At 40.0% G+C, this 21870-nt stretch overlaps 1 protein-coding gene across 2 annotated transcripts in view; it reads right to left on the minus strand.

Annotated features, from left to right (window-relative positions):
- Positions 1-21870, minus strand: part of MAP3K20 (mitogen-activated protein kinase kinase kinase 20) — a 136422-nt gene that overhangs the window by 15820 nt on the left and 98732 nt on the right. For both annotated transcript variants that reach the window (XM_089519733.1, XM_089519734.1), the window contains exons 12-16: positions 12017-12061; positions 11220-11250; positions 10550-10689; positions 7682-7744; positions 5950-6042 (exon numbers count right to left, since the gene is read on the minus strand). In XM_089519733.1, the coding sequence (XP_089375859.1) occupies positions 5950-6042; positions 7682-7744; positions 10550-10689; positions 11220-11250; positions 12017-12061 (372 nt within the window). The remainder of the gene's footprint in view (positions 1-5949; positions 6043-7681; positions 7745-10549; positions 10690-11219; positions 11251-12016; positions 12062-21870) is intronic.

The raw sequence follows: 21870 nt of genomic DNA on the forward strand, positions 1-21870 counted from the left end.
AGTATTTATGATGGCACAATGAACAGCTGAAAGATTAAATAACATTTGCCTTTTGAAAAGAAAATGACTTCTAGCTAAATGGGCAATTTTTGATTATTCTCAAACAAGCTTAGAGTAGTTTGGTTTAAAAAAATACAAGAAAGGAAAATGAGTCATTTTTAGGTGAAAGAATCAAATAAAACTTGACACAGTAATGCAAATAACTGATGTTTTATTGCAAAATATGTAAATGTGTTATAGCCTTAACAATGGCCCCTGTCTTGGGTCAAGGAAGACTGCTGCCAAGTAGGCACTGGTATAGAAAAGGTTGCTACATGGCAGCTTTAATTAGTATTAGTATTATTGTTTGGGATTTTGTAGGTTTTTGTTTTGTTTTTTTTAGAAAAATGGTTTTAGGTAAAGAGGTGTCCATTAAAACCAATCCATAAATGAACTGCAACATCAGCATATGTGTAAGTTGTTGGTTTTGGTGATGGTAAGTGCCTCAGCTAGATTCAGGCACACATCCTAATTCAGTCACAATTTTGGCTGAGAACTACAGAATTAAGACCCAAGTGTAATTAAAATGGGCAGTATTTTCTTAAAAGAGGAAATCATGCTTTGCTTGCTGTTCTCTTTGTCTGAAGCATTTGTGAGGTGGAATGTATGCATAATAATGAATTGCTTAGGTGCTAGAAATAGATGTTGGTCTCTATAGCCCCTTTTAAACAGTAGATTTCAGTGGCTAAGATGTATAAAATTCTAAGAGGAGAAATTATATTTCACTAGGAGCTGTTGGGGTTTCTGAGTTTCCTCTTGCTTAGGTAACTGCAAGAGAGGCACATGAAAAGATCTGGTTCTAAAATCTGTTCCATGACCATGTATGTGCTTACATGGATTTGACACAAGTGCACCGTTGCAAAATAGCATTTTGAAGCAGCAGAGATTCCACATTGCTTAGGATGAGGCTAAATACAGATACTTGGTTTTGTTTCAGAATGCTAATTTATAGGTACTCTCACTTTTAAAGAGTACTAATTCACCATTAGTTTGCTGTTGTGTGGCTCCAAGTCATTTCTGATTTATGATGACCCTAATGCGAACCGAATGCAAGCAATCAGAAGAAAACTAGGAATGGGAAGGGCAGCCATGAAAGAGCTAGAAAAGATCCTAAAGAGTAAGGACATATAACTGTTAGAATTGTCTAAGCCACTGTATTCCCCATCACCTTGTACAGATGCAAGAAGTGGACAGTAAAGAAAGTTTATAGAAAGAAAATCAATTCATTTGAGATGTGGTGCTGGAGAAAAGTGCTCAGGATATTGTGGACCTCCAAAAAGATGAACAAATGGGCTCTTGAACAGATTAAGCCTGAAATCTGGAAGCCAAGATGATCAAGCTGACGCTGTCATATTTTGGCCACATCATGAGAAGGCTCCTATTTTGTGCCACGGAAAAGCCAGATTGGGGGTGCAGCGTGCAGTTGCCATGGCCCCGATTGGTGAAGATGGAGTAGATCCACCATGGTGTGGCTATTTGAATATTGAATACTCAGTTATTATTTCCCATTGGTTTCCTATTATTATAAACCTTGCAGAACCAGGCAAGTCAAAAATCAAAAACAGGAAACTCTATATTTAACATAACCATACTCCATCCCATAACAGATCTTGTTTTTTAAAAAAATGTAAAAACGCAAGTTCATAATCTTCTCAAAAGCAGATTAGTCTGTTTCTGAGATGCTACTACAATAAATATATGTTGAGATGGAGTCGTTATATTCAGCATAGTTTTGCTAATGCTAGAAGAAAAGGGCCTCTGTGATTCCTCTTTCCTCATTGTATGGCCCTGAAAAGCTGCTCTGGGTGGTAAAAAATAGGGGAATGAGCAAAGAATCAGCATCCATTCTCCAGCAAACAGCCTTCCCCCATTTCCTGCCATAAATGGAAAGAGCTCTGTGTTCACTGTGATCTCGCCAAATACTACTAATATTTAACCTACTGTAAGTGTACTTCCATTGGCGAGACAGCATGGTGTAGTGGTTTGAGTGTTGGACTAGGACACTAGAGATCAGTCTTGGATTCCATGCTCAAGCTTAAAAACCCACTGGGTGACCCTGGGCAAGTCACATTCTCACAGCCTCAGAGAATGGCAATGCCAACCCTCCTCTGAGGAAACTTGTCCAGAAAACCCTGTGATAGGGTCGCCTTAATTCAAAATGACATGGAAGTGTGCAAACACATGCATGTGCACACGCACACACCACCAACAGTGTACTTCCATTGCAGGGCCTACATAGCCTACTGGCACCAGATCCCATTTGATATTGGAAGCTAAGCAGCATCAGCCCTAGTTAGTACTTGGATGGGATCCTGCCAACAAATACCAGGTGCTGTAGGCTATATTTCAGTGGAAGGAACTGGAAAAACCACATCAGAGTATTCCTTGAGTAAGACCCCCCCCAAAAAAAAAAACCTCATGGGGTCAAGAGGCGACTTGAAGGCACAAACACACACACATTTCTATTTCCTTCAGCTGTGACAGCTAACAACATTTTTGTTTTAAAAACAAGGTAGAATTTGCCTCTGTTGCTTGGAGGTGTTCTAAAGTTTTAACGAAAACATTTCCTATATTGGGACCAGAGAAAAGGGTTATGCCATGGTGGCCTGAGCGAAGTACTTCTTGTTGCCTGGGATAGGAAGAGAAACATGGCTGCTGCCATCACTCCCACATTATTATCACATTCTCCCTTCCCTCAACTTGCCCCTCTCCTCATTTGCCACTACCTTTCCCCTCTCATCTCACCTCACCTCGCGTGACTCCTGCCCGCCTGTCTAACCTCTGTGTAAAGTTCCTCACTTTGTCTAATGGATAGGTAACAGCCTAACTCAGGGGTTCTGCCATTCTCCATTAGTCCTATGATACCTTTTTTTAAAAAAAGTAATGAGTAAGGCAACTTCAGTAATAAAGTCAAAGAGTAAAAGAATGAGTAACTAATTTTCTTGGTAATGTTAAGGGTGAAAATTACTGTTGGAATATTTGTTAATGCATTACAGTCGGTCCTCCTTATCCACAGATTATTTTACCCACAAATTCAAGCATTCACGGCTTGAGAATATTTTTAAAAATATATAAATTTCAAATAGCAAACACTGATCTTATATAAACAACATTTTAGTATGCCATTGTATTTAATGGGACTTGAGCATGCATGGATTGGTATCCATGGAGGTGCATGTCCTGGAACCAAACTCCAGCAGATACCTAGGGCCCACTGTACAAAACGAATTACTTTAATCTCCTAGGTGTGCTTAATTCACATAAATCCCCATTGATGACACAGGATCCTATTTCTAAGAAGACAAGCTTTACATTTTCAAAATGGCACAAAACTTAAAGTTTGGATGATTTTTGTTGTTGTTTTGTAAAATTAAAAAAAATCTGAATGTTAGCACATCTGCTCTCAGTGAACTGCAAAATGAACAGAATAATGGCTTCCAAAGCATACACAGAACTCCATCAATAAAAATGTTAGTTAACACACTGCAGTTGGAAAATTAAATCAGTACAACAAAGCATGTGCCTTAATCCTAAAAAGATGTGCTGGTTTATTATATCCCTATAACTCCCAAGTAGATTATTCTCCATTAGTTTAGTGGTAGATATAGTTCACATGAGGCTTAAGTCTGAAATTTGGATATACAATCTACCTTAGCCAGAATGGAATGCAGGACAAGATACCACCTGAAAGGACTCAACTGGGGAAAAGTCGTATGAGATAAATGTATAGAACTGAGACATAACTGAGGCATTTCCCTGTAAGACTAAACTTATAAATTTCAAGCTTTTTCAATCACTTAATTATGATAAATGACAACTTCTATTTATTTCCTGGTTATGTATTTTCCAGTCTGCTACTGCAAAAGGCAGAGTGTATTCATGTTGTTCGCACTTACTCAGCACATATTGCACAGATTTGACTGCAGAGAGATGTCAAAGTGCTTTCTGCACCTCCATCATGAAAAATGTAACTCTTGATAGAGATTTTTCTGTACTAAGGAATAACATAGAGTCTTCTCTGGAAAGCTGTGATTCTGTTACTCTTGCCAGTCGTAATAGCATACTGATATTACCCTTGTCCATTATTATTCTCTGTTCTTCTCTCTCAGAAATGAAGAGGAGACACATGTCATATCTGTGCACAGTCTACACTAATCCACAAATATTTTCATGTCACTTGGAGGCAATGACCTGGCTTGGACCTTCAATTACTGGCCTGCTAAACTATAATTTAGTAGTGAGGAATGAGCAACAGGGCATTCCATTCTCCCTTTATCCTTCCCTTGGAGTTTCTTTCTTGTTTGCAAGCTGGTGGAGTTAAACCACAGTTAAGACTTTATTTCTGAAACCGGAAACTTTGGTTTAATGTCAGTTTACTAATCTGGTTCTTAAACCACTTTTGGAACTTGCTTTGTGATTCTGGTCAGCAACTGGCCAAGGCCAACCAAATGTATTTTGCTGACTGAGGCAAAGGATAAGCTAGAACATAGCCTTCTTCCTTTCCACATATGGACACAACTGGGAGTGACCATTTGAATCTAACTTCAATACTAGAAATAGGCCTTGGAGCAGCTCCAAAAACATGTGGCCCTTGGTGTTCATGTGTGAGCATTTTTAGGAGTGGTAGCATAGAAATTAAGTTAACAAATAAATAAATAATCAATAAAATGCAATAGATGGAAGCACAAAGGTCTTCACATGTTAATCTTTATAAGATTAACAGTTGGTCCCAGTGGTTTTTAAACTCATTCAAGTAACACACAAAATATTAGTGAAAGCAAAAACATTGAGTGACTCAGCAAGTGAATAGGGAAAAAGGGATAGCAGGTCATATTTTCCCCCTCAGCACTGGGACCTTAGCTAGTAAGTGAACTGGAGCAATTGCATTCATTGAACTATGAATCATCTTGCCTGTGAGCAATGTCCTTTATTACCATTAAGGAAAGCAGGCTAGTTAAGGGAACTCAAGACAGGTCATCTGGCAGAGAAGAATGGCCAGGAGGATGGTTCAGCAACTATCATTGCTCTCTCCACATCCAATATTTGCACCTAAGCTAAATGGCTCATTCTACCCATGGCTAACCCTGTAATAGACATTAAACCACACTTTCCCATTTTAGATATACCAGTTAACTACAGTTTAATTAAACCAGGATGTAAGGCACAAGGACATTGGTTGTATTGATGGAGCATGGAGTTCTTCTCTGAATGTTGCTTTTAGTAGTAATAATAATAATAATAATAATAATAATAATAATAATTTGTTTTATTTATATACCGCTATTCCAAAGATCATAGCAGTGAACAGCAAGTAAGCTAATTAGCAAGTAAGCTAATTTGCCCCCAACAGTCTGGGTACTCATTTTAGTGACCTCGGAAGGATGCAAGCCTGAGTCGAGCTTGGGCCCTTTTGCTGGTCTTGAACTCGCAACCTTGTGGTTTCGAGTGAATGGCTGCAGTACAGGCATTTAACCACTGCGCCACCAGGGCTCCTTTCTAGTAGTAGTTTCCATTCTCAATTAATTATAAATCTGGCATTAGAAAAACATATAGAAATTTTATTTTTTTTAAAAAAATAGAAAATTAATGTATCCCAGAGTAAGGTAGGCTGGAACTTCTCTGTTCCACATGGAGCCTTTCCGCATTCAGGGAGTTTTTGACAGGAGGGAGCATGCAATGCTGTGATCCATTCTTGTATTCTCAAGAACAGTCTTACAACAGATAAGTTACACAGATGTTCTGCTTTGTTTTTAGCATTCTGGCAAACTGAACAAAGTGTTCTTACCAAGCAAATGAACATCAGGAGGAGTCACACTAGAACATATACAAAAGTATGCAGACTGGGAATATCTGTGGGGGAATTGCCCTATGAATGAAACCAATAATAGCATCACCCCATCATTTGTTTACCTCAGGTCCATTTCCAGGCTTTAAATGATAACCAAAAACAAGCTCAAGATTCACCACTTTCTCTTCACTCGCCTCATTGTCACTTGCAGCATCCTACCACAGAAAGAAAAAAAAATAGTCATTTTGTTTCAGCTCTAAGTTTTGTTTACATTCAATCAAGACTAGTATTTGGCAATCCGAATTAAATCATTTACCACTCTGAATATAATTTAAAAATTCTGACCCATTTTAAGGCATGAGTATTAAAAAAGGAACTTTGCACTGTATACTTTTTGAAAATACCATCCTTTATCCTAGGAACAATGAGGAAGCTTTCATAGAGGGTGCACAACAAAAGGAACTTGTCCTGGAAGTCTTTAGATTGTCAAAGGCACCAGATGTCATCTCTTCTTGAAAGCTAACCAGGGTCAGGCCTGGCCAGTACTTGGACAGGAGGCTGCCAGGGGTGTAGGCTACATTCAGAGGAAGGCAATAGCAATAGCAATAGCAATAGCAATAGCAAACCACCTCTGATTATTCCTAGCCTAAGAAAACCCCATAAAATTCATGGGGTTGCCATAAGTTCACAGAAGACCTGAAGGGACATACATATTTTGATTCCACCATTGCAGATATATATCCCTGCGGACCAGTGGTGTCACAAGGAGGGTGGCAGGGGGTGTGGACTGCACCAATTGACACCATAAAGGGGATAACATCAATGATCCCCAAACATCTGCCTTTGGGCAGAAGCAGGCTGTGGCATTTGCCTGTGTTGCTTTAAAACTCTAAGGAAATGGTGTGAGTTGGGTCAGGCTCAGTTTCCAGTTTTAAATAAATAAATAAATAAATAAATAAATAAATAAATATTAAATAAAAATAATGTTTTGAGTTCTTTTACAGTTTTCTTGAAAAATATCATCCTTTACCAAATATTCTTTACCCAAATGAAATTATGTATATATGAATACATTTAGATTGTGTGTATGCTACTGTAGTTTAAATGCATAATTTTAATTTTGCCAGTTTGTGTCACAGCTCTTACCATTACATTCAGTAATATACCAGAATTAGGATTTATGAGTAACATTAATACAAAAAACTTGACTAAGGATTCTGTAGGGTGTGGTATGGGAGGAGGTCAATGAGGGGACAACATCATGGCTTACCAAACCTAGTGGAACCACTGCTGCAGACTAACAATGTCCAATATAATCCTAAATGGATTGTAGATACAAACAACCCACAACCCAATAAAATCCCAGTAGGTGAAATCCAGCATTGTATGACTGAAAGGTAAACTCATTCAGTTTTCCCTCTATTTTTTCCTGGTGAAGGCTGTTACCTACCTTGATCCTCAAAAGGGAGAGGTGGGATACAAATAAATATATTGTTGTTGTTATTGTCATTATTATTGGTAGTAGTAGTATATGTTTTACTGAGCTACAATAGACGATAGGACTCACTAAAAATGAGAAACCTTTCACAAATGCTGCAGGAGTTGACTTGATTCTGGATGCTTCCTTCCCCTATCCCTACTGCAGTCCAGTAAGTTTTAGCTACAAATATCCAATAGACCCTCAAAACCTTCTGGAGAGGCTATCTTGAAGGACACAGTGGATTGTAGCTCCAACACAAGGGCACAATCTCAGTGTGAAAATATTTATCATGTTAAAATACTGACATTGGTAGCATAAGTATTTCTTTCCCCTATATCAACTCATTTTAACAAGTTAAGTAAAATCTTAGTTACCTTCATCAGAGGTGGAAAATGAAACATGTTGAGATAATCCTGACTTAATTTCTCAATGGCAGTCTAAAAAGAAAAAAAAGGAAGAATATGAGGAATTATTTATTTATATTATTTATTTCTATCCTACCTTTTTCCCACTGTGGGAGCCAAGGCATATTACAATATACATTAAAACAGATTACAATCAACCACTATATTAAAAAACACAATTAAATAAACTATCAGATTAAAACAGCACTGAACTAGAAGCATTTAAAACTCAACAATGAGAATCAAAGTTCAGCATTCTTCATTACAAGATGTTAACGCCAGAAAACCTATCTGAATAGAAAGGCCTTTGCCTGGTGCTGGGAGGAGGGCAGACAAGGGCCCTGCCTAGCTTTCCATGGAAGGGAGTCCCAGAGCCTCTCTAGATAGGATGGTGACAGTGATGGGACAAGAGTAAGGCCTCCCCTGAGGATCTCAAATTACAGGCAGGCTCATGTAGGGAGATGCAATAATTCAGATAGCCTGGACACAAGCCATATAAGACTTTTTATGTCATAACCAGCACTTGGAATTATGTTCCAAAATGGACTGGCAGCCAGGGGAGTTGTATATTCCCTGTAACCAGTCCCAGTCAAGAGTGCAGAGCTGAGTGTACCACACAGAAGATACAGGGATTAAGGTACCACACAACATATACAGCTATTTCCCCTATAAAGGTAAGTCAGCCAGAGCAGGGCTAATTCCATATGCAGGCCCCTATTATATTAGTTGCTAGGAGAGGTGGAGAGTAGCAGTCTTGCAAACGGTAGTGGATAGTTGCATGTTGCCCAACATTTCCATTACATCCCCCCCCCCAACTTTTCCAGTGCTGCTCTGGACCTTTGTGGTCAGTACAATGGTGGACAACTCACAGAACCACTTATCCAACGCAGATGGCCCAGGGAACTGGAGGCTCCAGGAATTGCCTGACAATACTGGATGCCACTGCCAGTCTTGAATCAAAAGGAGTATATGTTCCTTTTGGAGTCAAGTTGGCTATACCCACTAACTATCAACTGGCAAAAGCTTAGGCTGTGTCAGTATAATATTTGTCAAGAAAATGCTAACTACTGAATACAGTGGAGGCAGAAGCTTGTCTCAAATGTGGATTCATTCTCTTTGGCCACTGGTGCCAGCAGAGGGAGGCTCTGCATTCATCACAGGTGCTCTTCCCTTAAACTATGGCTGCACCAGTGATGGCTTTCATGTCAGTGGGACGGTGAATCAACTCCAAAGTTTAGTCAAAATCAAAGAGCTATCTATGGTGCTGATCCTGTTTCAAGGATAGCATTCTGCACATTGGAATAGCTCCTTTAAATTTCAGCGTAAAAGCTGGACTGACATGGAAGCTCACAGGACTATACTGAACCAAATCTGAAGAACCAGAATCAGAGGAACTAGTTGTTACTGGCTAGAGCAGTGAGGAACTGTGCCTCAGCACTCTCCTGTTCCTTCTCATTCAAACCGTGCACCATTGAAGGCTTAAGGTTTTCATCCTCTAAGCCAGTGATGGTGAACCTTTTAGAGGCCGAGTGCCCAAACTGCAACCCAAAACCCACTTATTTATTGCAAAGTGCCATGTCCCTCTGTCTTTCTAGTAACAAACTCTGTGCTGGGGTGACAGCACATGTGCCCACAGAGAGGTCTCTGAGTCCCATCTCTGGCACGCGTGCCATAGGTTCGCCATCACTGCTCTAAGCCAAATGCCCTCCTCCGATCTGAGTTCCATGGCTAATTGGCTTCCCTGCAGTTTCCGGAACGTCTAGTGCCAGCCAGCTGAGCCTGTGCTTTCACAGATGTACACGGTATGTTCATGTACAATCCTGCCCCTTGATTTACATTTATAACATCTGTATGCCACCTTGTAACATAAAATACATGGCACACATCAAAACTCACAGGTCCCCAATATTACTTTTATTTATTTTAAACATGCTGGAGGTGGGTATAGGTTGGTATCAGCTGCAGAAGCATGAACCATTTCAATGTACTGAAATAAATGAGAATTTGAGGTGGGGAGCTTCGGTCAGGAGAGGCCTCCTCCTAACTCTGCCCCATCCTCATTGAGCCTCCTGCAGTATCTCCACAGTGCCAGTACTTTACCGCCTGAGGGTCTCAGTAGGTTAGCAAAGGGATTGAAAAAGTGAGTCTCCCCCAAAGAATCCCCAGATTCACCCTTTTCTGCCCAAAAGGCGGGTGAATTGCCAATCCTGGAAACCTTCAAGTAGAACAATTTACCTTTTAAATAGGCTTCAAGTCATCCTAGTACTATTTAATGTGAAAGAAGTACCCACTAGTGAGGGTCCCAGGGCTGTAAAGTGGATCCTGGACCTGCTGCAGTTGCCTGCCCCTGGTTTAGAGTTATGAATATGGAATAGTCTGTGAGAGATGCATTTTTGAATCCTACTTCATACAAAACTTCATAAAACAAAGTTCAGAAAACCAGTATAGTGACAGAGGAAAAGTAGTAGTAAAAATATTTGGGACCCAGGAGATCCAGATTTGAGTTCCTGGATAGCCATGAAGTTCTCTTTCTCTTTCAGCCTGATCTACCTCAAAGGGATGGTATGAGAATGAAGTGAAGGAGAGCCAAGTATGCTGTCTGGCACTTACTGAAGTAAAGATGGGATATAAGCATAACTAACTGTAAGTGATGGTTTTGGTAATTAATGAGAGTTTAACAGTCTTAATCTGCATCCCATGAAATTCTAATCTTTTGTTTTCTTTTCCTTTTAGGGTGAAGGTTGTTTTTGTCTTAAGTTGTCAGGGGTTTAATTTTTTTTTTTACTACACGAAATGTATTGTTTCAATAGCTCCACTAACAGCCAAGGTTTTAGGTACCTTCAAATGAATGATGTGGCCTTTGGAAGCAATCCCCATGTCCTTCAGGTCCTGTTCTTCCAGAAGAAGCAATCTTTTTCCTGTGATGTGATGCTCTTTAAACAAGCTGGCATATATACTCATCTCACCAGATGTGTCATCTTAAGAAGAACAAGAAATGGTTCAGAAATCTGGACAGTAAAGTCAGCCATTGCAAACTGGGTTTCTTCTCCAATGTTGTGGACCAGCATAGTCTAACAGGGGATTGACTGTCACTGAGAGGCCCACAGATCTAGAATTACAACATTAGAGAACTGCAGTTGATACATATTGCTTTCCATGCTCCAAATATTCCAGATTATAGAATTTCCAGAGCTCCATATTAGCATACATATTTGCACAGATTTATTTTATTGCTTTAACAAGCTACCCTCTCATATGGTAACCCATCGATTCAACAAGATTCCAATTGATGAACCATATTCTACTTGGGGAATTAGAGAAATGGGATGCATCTGCACTTCAGAGCTGCATCAGTTTCATACCATGTTAACTGCAATGGTTCCATCCTCTGGTATTAAGTATCACTTTGTTTTATTAGTTTTTATCCATTAACCTTTACTGACCTGTGACTGAAATAAATTATTCATTCTCTCCTTTCCTTGCAAGTTAAATATACAAGCAGCCTTACCTTTTTTAACAAGCTGTTGCATCCAAAAGTACTATAAAGGAAGGACATAGATGTTATGATTTTGGACATTAAAAACTTTATAACTTTTCTTCTGAAATATATTTTTAAATAAATTGATGTACTAATGGCAGGCAATCAGAAGTAAGAAAGTTAATACCAACATACAGAAGTAAAAAAAAACAGGATAAGAATATTATTTAAATTTCTATTAATGCAATATTTTAATGTTTTTCTGGATTGTATGTACAGTATGTTCATAGTAAGGGAGGGTGTTGCTCAGGATACATGGGACAGCAGCCACTGTTCAACCTAATCTTAACAACCTCCTTCCTAGAAAGGACAGGTGGATGATCTCTCTTTCTTTCTGTGTCAATCTCTTTGTGTGCCAAGCTTTCTTCTCCTGAAATGTCTCCCAGCTCCTTTTCCACCACCAGTGTTTGTTATCTGGCATATATGACTAACCTACAGCCCCATGGTGGAGCAGGTAAAGGAAGTTTCAAGAGACAAGCAGCTTTGGTTAGAATACCACTCCTCAGCCTGTTCCACTTTGAGAGAAAACTGAAGGGTGAAATTGAGCGGATGGTTTTCCAGATGCTCTTAGCCTCCAGCTTCCATTAGCTCCATCCAACATGGCCAATGACTTAGATGGTATTGGATATTATATAAAAAATTATAATGCAAAGCATCTGAAAGGCAATAGGCATTTTATCCCACCTTGGGTCCTCCAGGCAGCTTACTTAAAGGATGGCTTCTTAGTCAAATAAACAAATCTGACCCCATTATTGAAAGCTACTTACCACATCTTCTTCAGTCCATGCGCAGATATCAAAGGAAGGCAGCAACTACATAAGAAACAGGAATTTAAAAGTGTTTCTTTTCTGATTTTTCTGTCCTTCCATTTTTCTTTAGTAGTTCCCCGCCACCACATATGCCTTACAAAGTAATCATCAAGGGTCTTACTGGAACATGGGTGATACAAAGATAAAGTATCTCCTGATATGAAACAAAACCATTCAGCTAGGCTATTTACATCCAATCTAGGTTTTTGTTATCATTCTTGATAACTAATGGTAACAAGGCATTACATTTTTTAAAAAGCTAGTACATTTTACATGCCAGATTAATATTTCAGTCCTTGTTTCTCCCAATCCATGATGAAATCATATTGGAGCTAAACCAAATGATCAGGAGCCAACCATGAATTAATCAATATGACAAATTCTAATTTGGACTTGCTTTTAGGTTTGTAAACTTAGTATTGCGTAGGCTGTTTGAGATTCACATTTCAATATTTCTGAGCTATGTAAATTGTAATGAATGTTTAGCTGATTGCCTGTTAAAAAACATCCTGCAATGATGAAGAATGTCATTTCAAAAGAAATGAACACTTAGATTTGATTCTCAGATTTGAAAAGCACTATACACTTTAGCAATAGATTAGATAACAGCAGGAATATATTAGAGTAGCTGGATGTTCTGAGAATGAAACCATGGCGAATCAAAGTTGGCAATTTCAGTAGCAGAAGGCTATCCTAGCATATAAGAACTTCGCACTGGTTTTCTGGCAATGTAATGTATTAGAGCTGGCAATGCTATCCCAATCCAAGAATATAAAGAGAGACACACACATTGGAGTAGGCAACTGCCCAAGATCAGGGAGATGCACAGCTCGCCTCCACCACCATCTCTGAAATGCTGCAACCGCCTACTGCTGAAATTCCACAGAGTGGTGGCATCCAAAACAAACCAACAAAAAAGTCATTTTCACAAAAAGTTCCACTTTACACTTGTCAAGTGGAGAGCACACGTCTTGCCTTGGAGAGCCTTAGTATTTCTGGGAAAGATAAGTGTCTTCCAGTCAAGGCACACATTCTCTGCACACTCTCTGGGAAAACAAAGTGAAACAAAAAAATGGGGTCCCTCCCGAAACTGTCCCACTGATTGGCTAAATGATGACAGTGTAGTAGAGGCAGCAAAGGCATAAGGGATCCTTTGGGATGCCTAGAGGGGCAAGCCCCATGTTGTTGTGGTTGTTGTTAGCTGCCCTAGAGTGGACCCCGACTCAAGAAGACCCTGTGGATGAGGTATCTCTAACACCCCCTGTCCTCCACTACTCTATTCAGCTCCTGAAAATTCAGGCCCATGGCCTCCATGATTGAATCCAGCCATTTAGTATGGCATCTTCCTCTCTTTCTACTACATTCTTCCCTTCCTAGCATTGTCTTTTCTAATGAGTCATGCCTTCTCACAGTGTGGCCAAAGTATGACAGCCTCAGCTTGATCATCTTTACTTCCAGGGAGATTTCAGGCTTTATCTGCTCAAAGACCCATTTATTTGTCGTTTTCGTTGTCCATGATATCTTCTCCAGCACCACAGTTCAGATAAGTTTATTTTCATCTAATCTGCTTTTTTCACTGTGCAGCTCTTGCACCCATATATAGTGATGGGGAATTCAATGGCCCGGACAATTTTTGTTGTTCAGTTGTATATCTTTACTCTTGTCTAGCAGTAGCATGATGGGGGGGGGGATTTGCAGATGACACCAGGTGACACCCAGAAGAGGGGTGACACCTGGTTGGGCCCGCCTCCCCTTTGGTATGGGGGGGGGCACATGGACATCCTTGCTGGCTGCTGGTCCCTGGGTTTCCTTCCTGGGGGAGAAAGTCCAGAGATGGAGTGGCAAGCGCACAACCTTCCTGCACCAGGTGACACCACAATTAATGCTGTCACTGTTGTCTAGTTCTTTCTTAGCTGCCTTTCCCATTCTTAGTCTTCTTCTTATGTTAATAATCCTTAATATGACATAACATAAAACTACTCTTCAGTATTGGGATCATTACCTAGCCAAGCCAGGTGAAACCACACACAAAGAGAGGTATCAGCAGGCTTAGGAAAACTCTGGGGTATTATTTAGGCAAGTCTTATTAAGGGAAGAATAGACTTTGAGAATGGGGAAAAATCCAAAATACGTAGCTAAGGGGGACTGAGTATTCTCACTGTGGCACAAAATAGTGACTGAACAGGGTGAGGGTTCACTAGAAAATAAGACACAACAAAATTCAAAATCCACAAAAGTGTGGTACCTTTATTAGGCAACTGAAATGCACAAATTACATCATGCAAAACATTTTACTAAGTTGGTTTTTTTTTTTTAAAAAATGTATATATTTGCACCTAATAAAACCCCACGGTTTTATTTTATTATGGTTTGTTCTTACTTTCCAAAAGGGTGTGCTCACACTTTTGTTTATAGGTGTGCAAAATTTATATAATTGTTGTGGTGTTTTGCTTGGTTTCTAAAAAAATTACTATTATTATTTTGCTTTGCGGTTTGTAAGGCTTGACTGACTAACTGACATCATACAAGCTTTCAAAGCTCCATTGGGTTCTTCATCAGGCAAAAGAATTTTTTAAATCTTTTTAAAAATCTTTTTAAAAATACTGCAGAAGAAAAGTGATGGTGTTTGAGTCTCAGGTTTACGATTTGTATCAGATATTATATCTGAGCATGTAGTGGCTTGAATGTTGGAATAAGACACTGGGAGAGCAGGGTTCAAATCCCCTTTCAGCCATGGAAACTGTGTGGATGACCTTGGGCAAGTCACACTCTTTCAGCCTCAGAGGAAGGCAAAGGCAAATCCCCTCTCAACAAAGTCTGCCAAGAAAATCCCATGACAGGTTCATTTTAGTGTTGACATCTATCAGAAATGATTTGAAGGTATAAAACAACAATAACAAGGAGCTTAAAAAAACACTCCCAAAAGCAGCACCATGATGATTGAGTATCCTCAGTGGCCTTTGTAAGTTATGGATTCTCAAGCATCAGTTGTAGAGGAGGAAGATAATATGAAGGCACAGGTGGGGAGGGTGGGACTGCTTGCTTGAATGGCTAAGAGCTCATATAGGATTTTGGGAGGAGGAGACGACTGGCTGGTTAAAACCCTTGAAAACCCTTAACAAATCTACAAAGGTATGCACTGTAGACCTCCCACTTATTAAGATGCTGTTGCAGTTTCATTCACAATTTTCATGTAACTAATCAAACATCATGTCACAACCTTTTATTTGCAACCCACTGATGAAGGGAAATGAAACTCAGTAGTTTGATACCATGTACCAACAGGGTCTATTGGAAAGTTAAATTCCCCATTCAGTAAATAATGGTCAGGACCACAAGTGCGATTGCCCTTTCCCAATTCATTTGCACTCGAATTCACCATCATCCACCAGAAAGTACAGCACCTTTGTTTCCAACAGTTCATCTTTCCCCATAGTTCACTCTTTTCCAATATCCTTATAATGTTGCTTGCAAAGATGGAACCAGCCTTACAAGAAAGAGCTGATGTTAGTATGAGCCAGCTATTGCAACACACTTGGAGCGGAGCTCTCCATAAAAGCTGCTTGGCTGGGGCAGAATGATATTGCTAAACTCCTTATTGTAAGTCAATATACATTTTCATAAGGTGCAATGTCATATTGTGTGGTGTCTATTTGGAAGAAAGGCAGCAGGTGGCTAGATCAGGGTCCAGAACCTTTGGCACCCTAGAATATTTTGGACTTCAACTTCCAGCAGCCCCAGCCAACATGGCCAAGGAGAAGGGATTCTGAGTTTAGACCAAAAGATCTTGTGGATCAAAAGTTGCCCACTCCTGTTCCAGTTGTCCTTTGTTTTTTTGCCATTATGATCACTTGGACTTATGGTGAACCTATGAACCAGAGACCTTCAAAACCCTTGGGCATCAACAACTCTACTCAGGTCTTCCAAACTCAGAAATGTGGCCTCCTTGCTAGAATCAGTCCACCTCTAGCGTGATCTTCCTGTTCTGGACAATCCTTATAATGCCGTTTCAGTTGCCATGTTGTTGGAGGTAACGAGGTAGAGCATGGGAAAAGCAAATTAACTATGAATGTACTTGAAGAAGGGAGAAGCTATTGAATGCAGATGATCTGCATGATTAAACACTGTAACAAAAACGTTCGTTATCTGATGGTATGGTTCAGTGTTTGTTCTTCTCCTGGAAGACACAATGTTTTGTCCATTGCGTATGAAAATAGGAATTGATCAAAATGATGCAACCTTAGTTCCATTTTTGGTCACAAGGAAAGGGGGAAAAACAAGTTCAGTTATCTGTGTAAGACTTAATAGCCTACAGGTCCAGATCCCATCTAATGTGAGAAGCTAAGCAGGATCAGCCCTGGTTAGTTCTTGGATGGGAGACTGCCAATGAACACCAGGTGCTGTAGGTGTTGCGGTTTCAAAGGAAGGAACTGGAAAAACCACCTCTGAGTATTCCTTGCCTAAGAAAACCTTATGAAATTCACAGGATTGCCATAAATTGACAGGTGACCTGAAGGCATCCCTAATCTCTGCCATGGAAACATGATTGAGGACAGAAGAGTTTTTAAACCTGCAGGTTCTCAGATGGGACAAGGACTTCCTGAAAGATTCTAGGAGATGAAGATGAGCCTCCATGACTCCTCTTGGCCCAAAGCATACTTTTGCTACCTGACAGCTACATCTTGCTCTGTCCTAGACTGGTTGCCATTTCCTTTCACCCAGGACTTTGGTGGCACATTCACTCTCTTGTAGGTAGGGGGCAGCAGAACCTAAACTCTCGCTGAGCAGTACCTTCAGCTACAGATGAGAAAAGAAATATCATCCAGAATCCTGTATCGGCTTATACTTAACTAAGTAACTAAGGGCTGAAACAGATGGCCCTGAAGAGGCTTTCACATCGCTCCTTTGAGTGCTGGATCAGGCCCCCATCTGGCTATTTGCCGGCTCAAAAAGAGGTGGCAAATGCCACTCCTTTCTGAGCTGGCAAAAAGGTGCTGTTTTCTGCCACAGCTTTTCACTGCTCCTGCGGCATGTGGCATATGAACCGGTTGAGTGTGCGGTGTGATGCCAGCTAGAATGCAGCATCGGGACATGTGCCATCTAAACGACACACCTTCATGCTGCCACTCACTGCCAGTCTGTTGCTGACCTAAGTAACCTCTCCTCCAAAACTAACCCCTCCAAAGTTGATGGAAATATCATTCAACCATGCTCTGGTCTTTGGTAGAATGGACCTCCTTCTCCCCATTCAACTGATGACCTGTTGTGGGGCAAGTTACACTCATGGCAATACTGTCAAAATGTGACTAAGTATCAATCGCAATTACAAAACACAATTAAGTAACTATTTCATATTAACAACCATTACTTAATCAAAATGTTGACACAACTGCCATGATACTAACTCTCCCACTCCCTGGAACTAAACATGTCATATCAAGGAGGTGGGAGAGGTGCTGCTAGTAACAGGAAATGAAATACTCTCTTTAATGAAATACTGACTGCTCCAAGGAATTCCCAAAGAGATGAGGCACATACAGTAGCATCAACTATTTGCTATGGGTTCTGGGACACAGCCCAAATTCTAACAGCTGATGCAAACATACCATCGGGACTCTCATTTATACACTTCACATTTTTATTCAGGACTACAGATTCCCCCCACCCCTTTTTTTTAAACTGTCAAAATATTTATTGTAAAGTCAGAACTGGAAACAAACAGAGGAAAAGGCAAACATTTCACAAACAAGATTTATGACACCAGCTTTGGGGGGGGGGATCCCTTACATTGCAGGGTGTTCTGTTAATAACTAGAAAAGCAAATCCATTATATGGAAGAAGCAAGACATCACATAGTTAAATGTTGAAATGAAAAAAGAAAGAGAGACTAACTACAAAAGGTCTTGCCATGCAAGTATAACATTTCACATTCCATACAAATTAGATATTCTGTTTACACACTGCAGTAGTTTTGGCACAGAGTTCACGTGGCACAGCAGTTTTTAGAAAATCAAGTTTGAACTTTTCTAAACACTGTGAAAATACTTTCCATTTATATTTTCAGACATGTCTGGAATACAAATAATACTGTTTCCTTATTAACCAGTATAAAACATTTCAACAGTGCAAAAGCAAAAGCAAAAAATAAAAAAGTAGTGTGCTATGTCAGACTCCAATAGAGAGGCATTACAGATTTCAGAAACAACTTCACAGGTTTTCTACAGTTTGCCTCCATGATATTTGTGAAATTATTCCTCACTTTTCAAGAAGTGTTGATTACATTAAAGTATTACAAAAAGTAAGTTAAGATACTTTCTTCCCCAATTTCTAACAGCAGAATAGGTTTTATGGATTGGAAGCTACTGTTGCCTTATCCTACTCAATAGATTCACTGAAGTTAAAGTGTGAAGGTGGTAATCAATCCAGTGGTCTACTGTGAGTGGTAGGTTCTATACTGTACAAAAGGTTTGGTGTTGTTTTTTTAAAGCAGTTCTTAAAGTAGCAAGAGTCTATGAACCTGCACATTCTTTATGATATGGCAGTATCTTAGTCTGATACATCCTAGCCTTCTACATCTTCCACATTTGGTCTTGTGGGAGATGTGCTGATCAGATGGTCAAGTATGCTTTGCTCCAAGTGGTGGTATAAATAAATAGATAAACTATAAATGGTATAAATATAACTCAGCACTTAAACCAAGTTTAGATTTTCTCTCACTCCAGAACATAACGTGCAAATAAGTTCATTGTTTCTTTTGAACTATATATGTACTGTATTTTTGTCCTGATATGGTTTGTGGCATGCAGCCAGCATAGTGTAGTGTCCTGAATGCTGGACACTAGGAGACCGGGGTTCAAAATCCCACTCATCCACAGAAACCCACTGGGTGACCTTGGGTGAGGCACATTCTCCCAGCCTCAGAGGAAAGCAAAGGCAACTCCCCTCTGAACAAATTCCTCAAAACTATGGGTGGAATCCAGAGCATTCCTTCCACTGACAAAGCTACTTCTCTCAATAAAATGGGAAAGGGGGCTAGACAGACCTTATTGAGTGGAATCCAGCTTCACAAGATCCACTCATACAATGCAAATTCTCTCCCTTCCCTTCTGCAGGCTCCTTCAAAACCTGAAGAAGTGGGAACCACTACCACTGCTATACACCTCTGACCAGATTTCTGGGCGTTACAGAGACTGCAGAAGTGAATTAAGTTGCATTGAATGGATGGGCCTTTGTTTTTATGCCAATTAATTCCACTACATAAGTCCTATTTGACTGTGTCAGTGAACCACTGGGCCAGTTAATATATAGAATACAGTGATGGCTCTACCATATCTATGTGTCTGAAAAACAATTTCCTGCATACTCATGCTTAGCAATATTTGGTGCTACCTGCACACAGAACATAGTAACATAGTTGAACTTTGTGCTGTGGTATATCTAATGAGGTCACTCAAGCACTGCACTTTAGTAGTCTGTAAATATTTAACTCGGAACACTCAGCACTACAGTAAAACTTCATATGGCAAATAAGTGGGTAGTGCTTATATGCCAAGGAGCTATTTCAGCTCTTCGTTTCCTAAAAGCAACCAACATCTTTATGGACCAAGTTCTTTGGGTGTTTACAGCACAGATCAAACTATCAAGTGAGCATATTAAATCATCAGAAAGTGTTTGACATTACTGGAGGTATCATACAATAGAAATGAGGTTCATTGGCACCAGAGACATCTGGCTTTAGAATTAAGGCTGCAAAAGTATGTGAATTTTACCTGAAAGCAAGCCTCACTGAACACAATAGGACTTAGTAGGCATAGATTTGGGCTGCAGGATGATGGGATACTACAGTATATACTTGTCTTCACATCAAAAAATTTAAGCCCCAAAATGGGCTTCAAAATCCTAGGTAGATGTATATATGGGTCAATATGGTAATACTTCTCCGTGGGCCTTGGGATAGCTCTGAAAAGGGGGGGAGGGAAGGGAATTCGGAGGTCTCCATTCCCCTTTTTGAAAGCCCTCAGCCTTAGGAAGGAGGGAAATTCAAGGTCTCCATCCCCCTTTTTGCAAGCCATCAGCCTTGGGGAAAGTTGTAGGAAAGGGAGGAAAATCGGAGGTCTGTGTCCCCTCCTTTTTGCAAGCCATAAATCTTAGGAAAGGTTGTGGGCAAGGGAGGGAAATTGGAGGTTTGTGTCCACATTTTGCATGCTCAGACTGTGACCGATGGGAGAGGTCCAGAGAGGGAGAAGAAGGAAGTGGTGTGTCCCCCCCCCTCCATTTAGATCCTTTGTTACATGTCCCTGAGTTTGACCCTCAACTTACCAATGGGTCATATCAAAATCCATGATTTTGCCCCCCAAACCTGCCCTTGACTTATATATGAGGTTGACTTATACACAAGTATATACGGTAGTTATATGTAAGGTTGATATTACACTTTGGTAACCAGGTCAATTGACACATGTAGATAATATGTAAAAATAGTATGTCCAAGCTAATATTCTGTATTTGCTATATAGAGAGTTGGTTGGGAGAGACAGCAAATGCAGAGTATCAGACTGGACACTGAACATGTTATTTTTACAGATTAACTACATGTACATGCCTTGGTTACCAGAGCATAATATCAGCCTTAGATTAACTAGCTGTCCATCATAGCCCTGACATCCACAACCAAAACTATCTGAGCTGAGCTTCTCTGTTTGTGTGCAGGTGCAGAAGGGGAAAAGAATCAAGTGCTAAAAACACTTTTCACAAACAAAACATTTTGGTTTTCAGCCCTTGACTGGCATTCTTGGGTTTACAACACTGAGTATAAACTGATTCCATTAAATTATACTGGGAAAATGACCTGTGAAAGCTGTATTTTCTACATAAGAGTACATACAAATGTGTATGAGAAAATTACACTCACCAATTTCTTTTTCTTGACTGGCACACTTATATAAATACTATTGGTGCAGCTCTCAGTGTATACAAATAAAGCCTATATACATCTTTTTTTGCCAGTTCTCTTGTATTTCCCACCCCTTCCAACACTACAAGCTACTTTCTTTGATGTACAAAGACCTATGGCACTAATACTATAGGAGCCATGATATAGATATGCAACCCAGCTTCTCTGAATGTTTACTCAGAGAGAAAAAATCCACAGAATGCCATGGAATTTACTCTGTAGTGTACCTAGGATCGTAACCTGAGTGTAATAGCTTGGATCCATGGCCAAGGCTTCTACTGTTGGAAGTGCTAAGTGACTGTTCTCTCTCATGTCTCAGATTACCCCCAACCATTTGAGTATCATTTTCAGAGGTATGGATGGGTTGCTCCAGGAGAGGAGGTAAGTGAATTGCTTCAGCCAATATATTCTTCCAAATCAAGTTTTTGGAAGAAAAAAACCCCATACAAATATGGATATTCAGCTACAAAATGTGTTACAAAGGGCCTGAACAGACAGACCAAAATAAAGCTGCCTCGGGTCACTTTGGAGGTATGCTGTTTAAGTGAAACACGCATCTTAAGAGGCCAGAAGCTGTGCCAAAGCTGTGCTCCAGTCCTTAGGACTGGAACATGGCTTTGGTGTGGCTTCCAGCCTCTTAGGATGCATGCATCATTTAAATAGCATACCTCCAAAGTGACCCAAAGCAGCTTTATTTTGGCCTGTCTGTTTGGGCCTTAAGTATCAGAAAAAAATAATTCCCATGTTTCCCTCTCTGGTCTCTTAATAGTTCTTTTTTGAAAAAGCAATCCACACACAGAAATCAGAGACTCTGAGTTTTCATTATACACTTGTTTTACAGTTCTATGCTGCCCATATT

This window comes from Sceloporus occidentalis, unplaced genomic scaffold, assembly GCF_023333645.1.
Source record: "Sceloporus occidentalis isolate IW3139 unplaced genomic scaffold, rSceOcc1.0.p SCAF_4, whole genome shotgun sequence".
Taxonomy (NCBI): domain Eukaryota; kingdom Metazoa; phylum Chordata; class Lepidosauria; order Squamata; family Phrynosomatidae; genus Sceloporus; species Sceloporus occidentalis.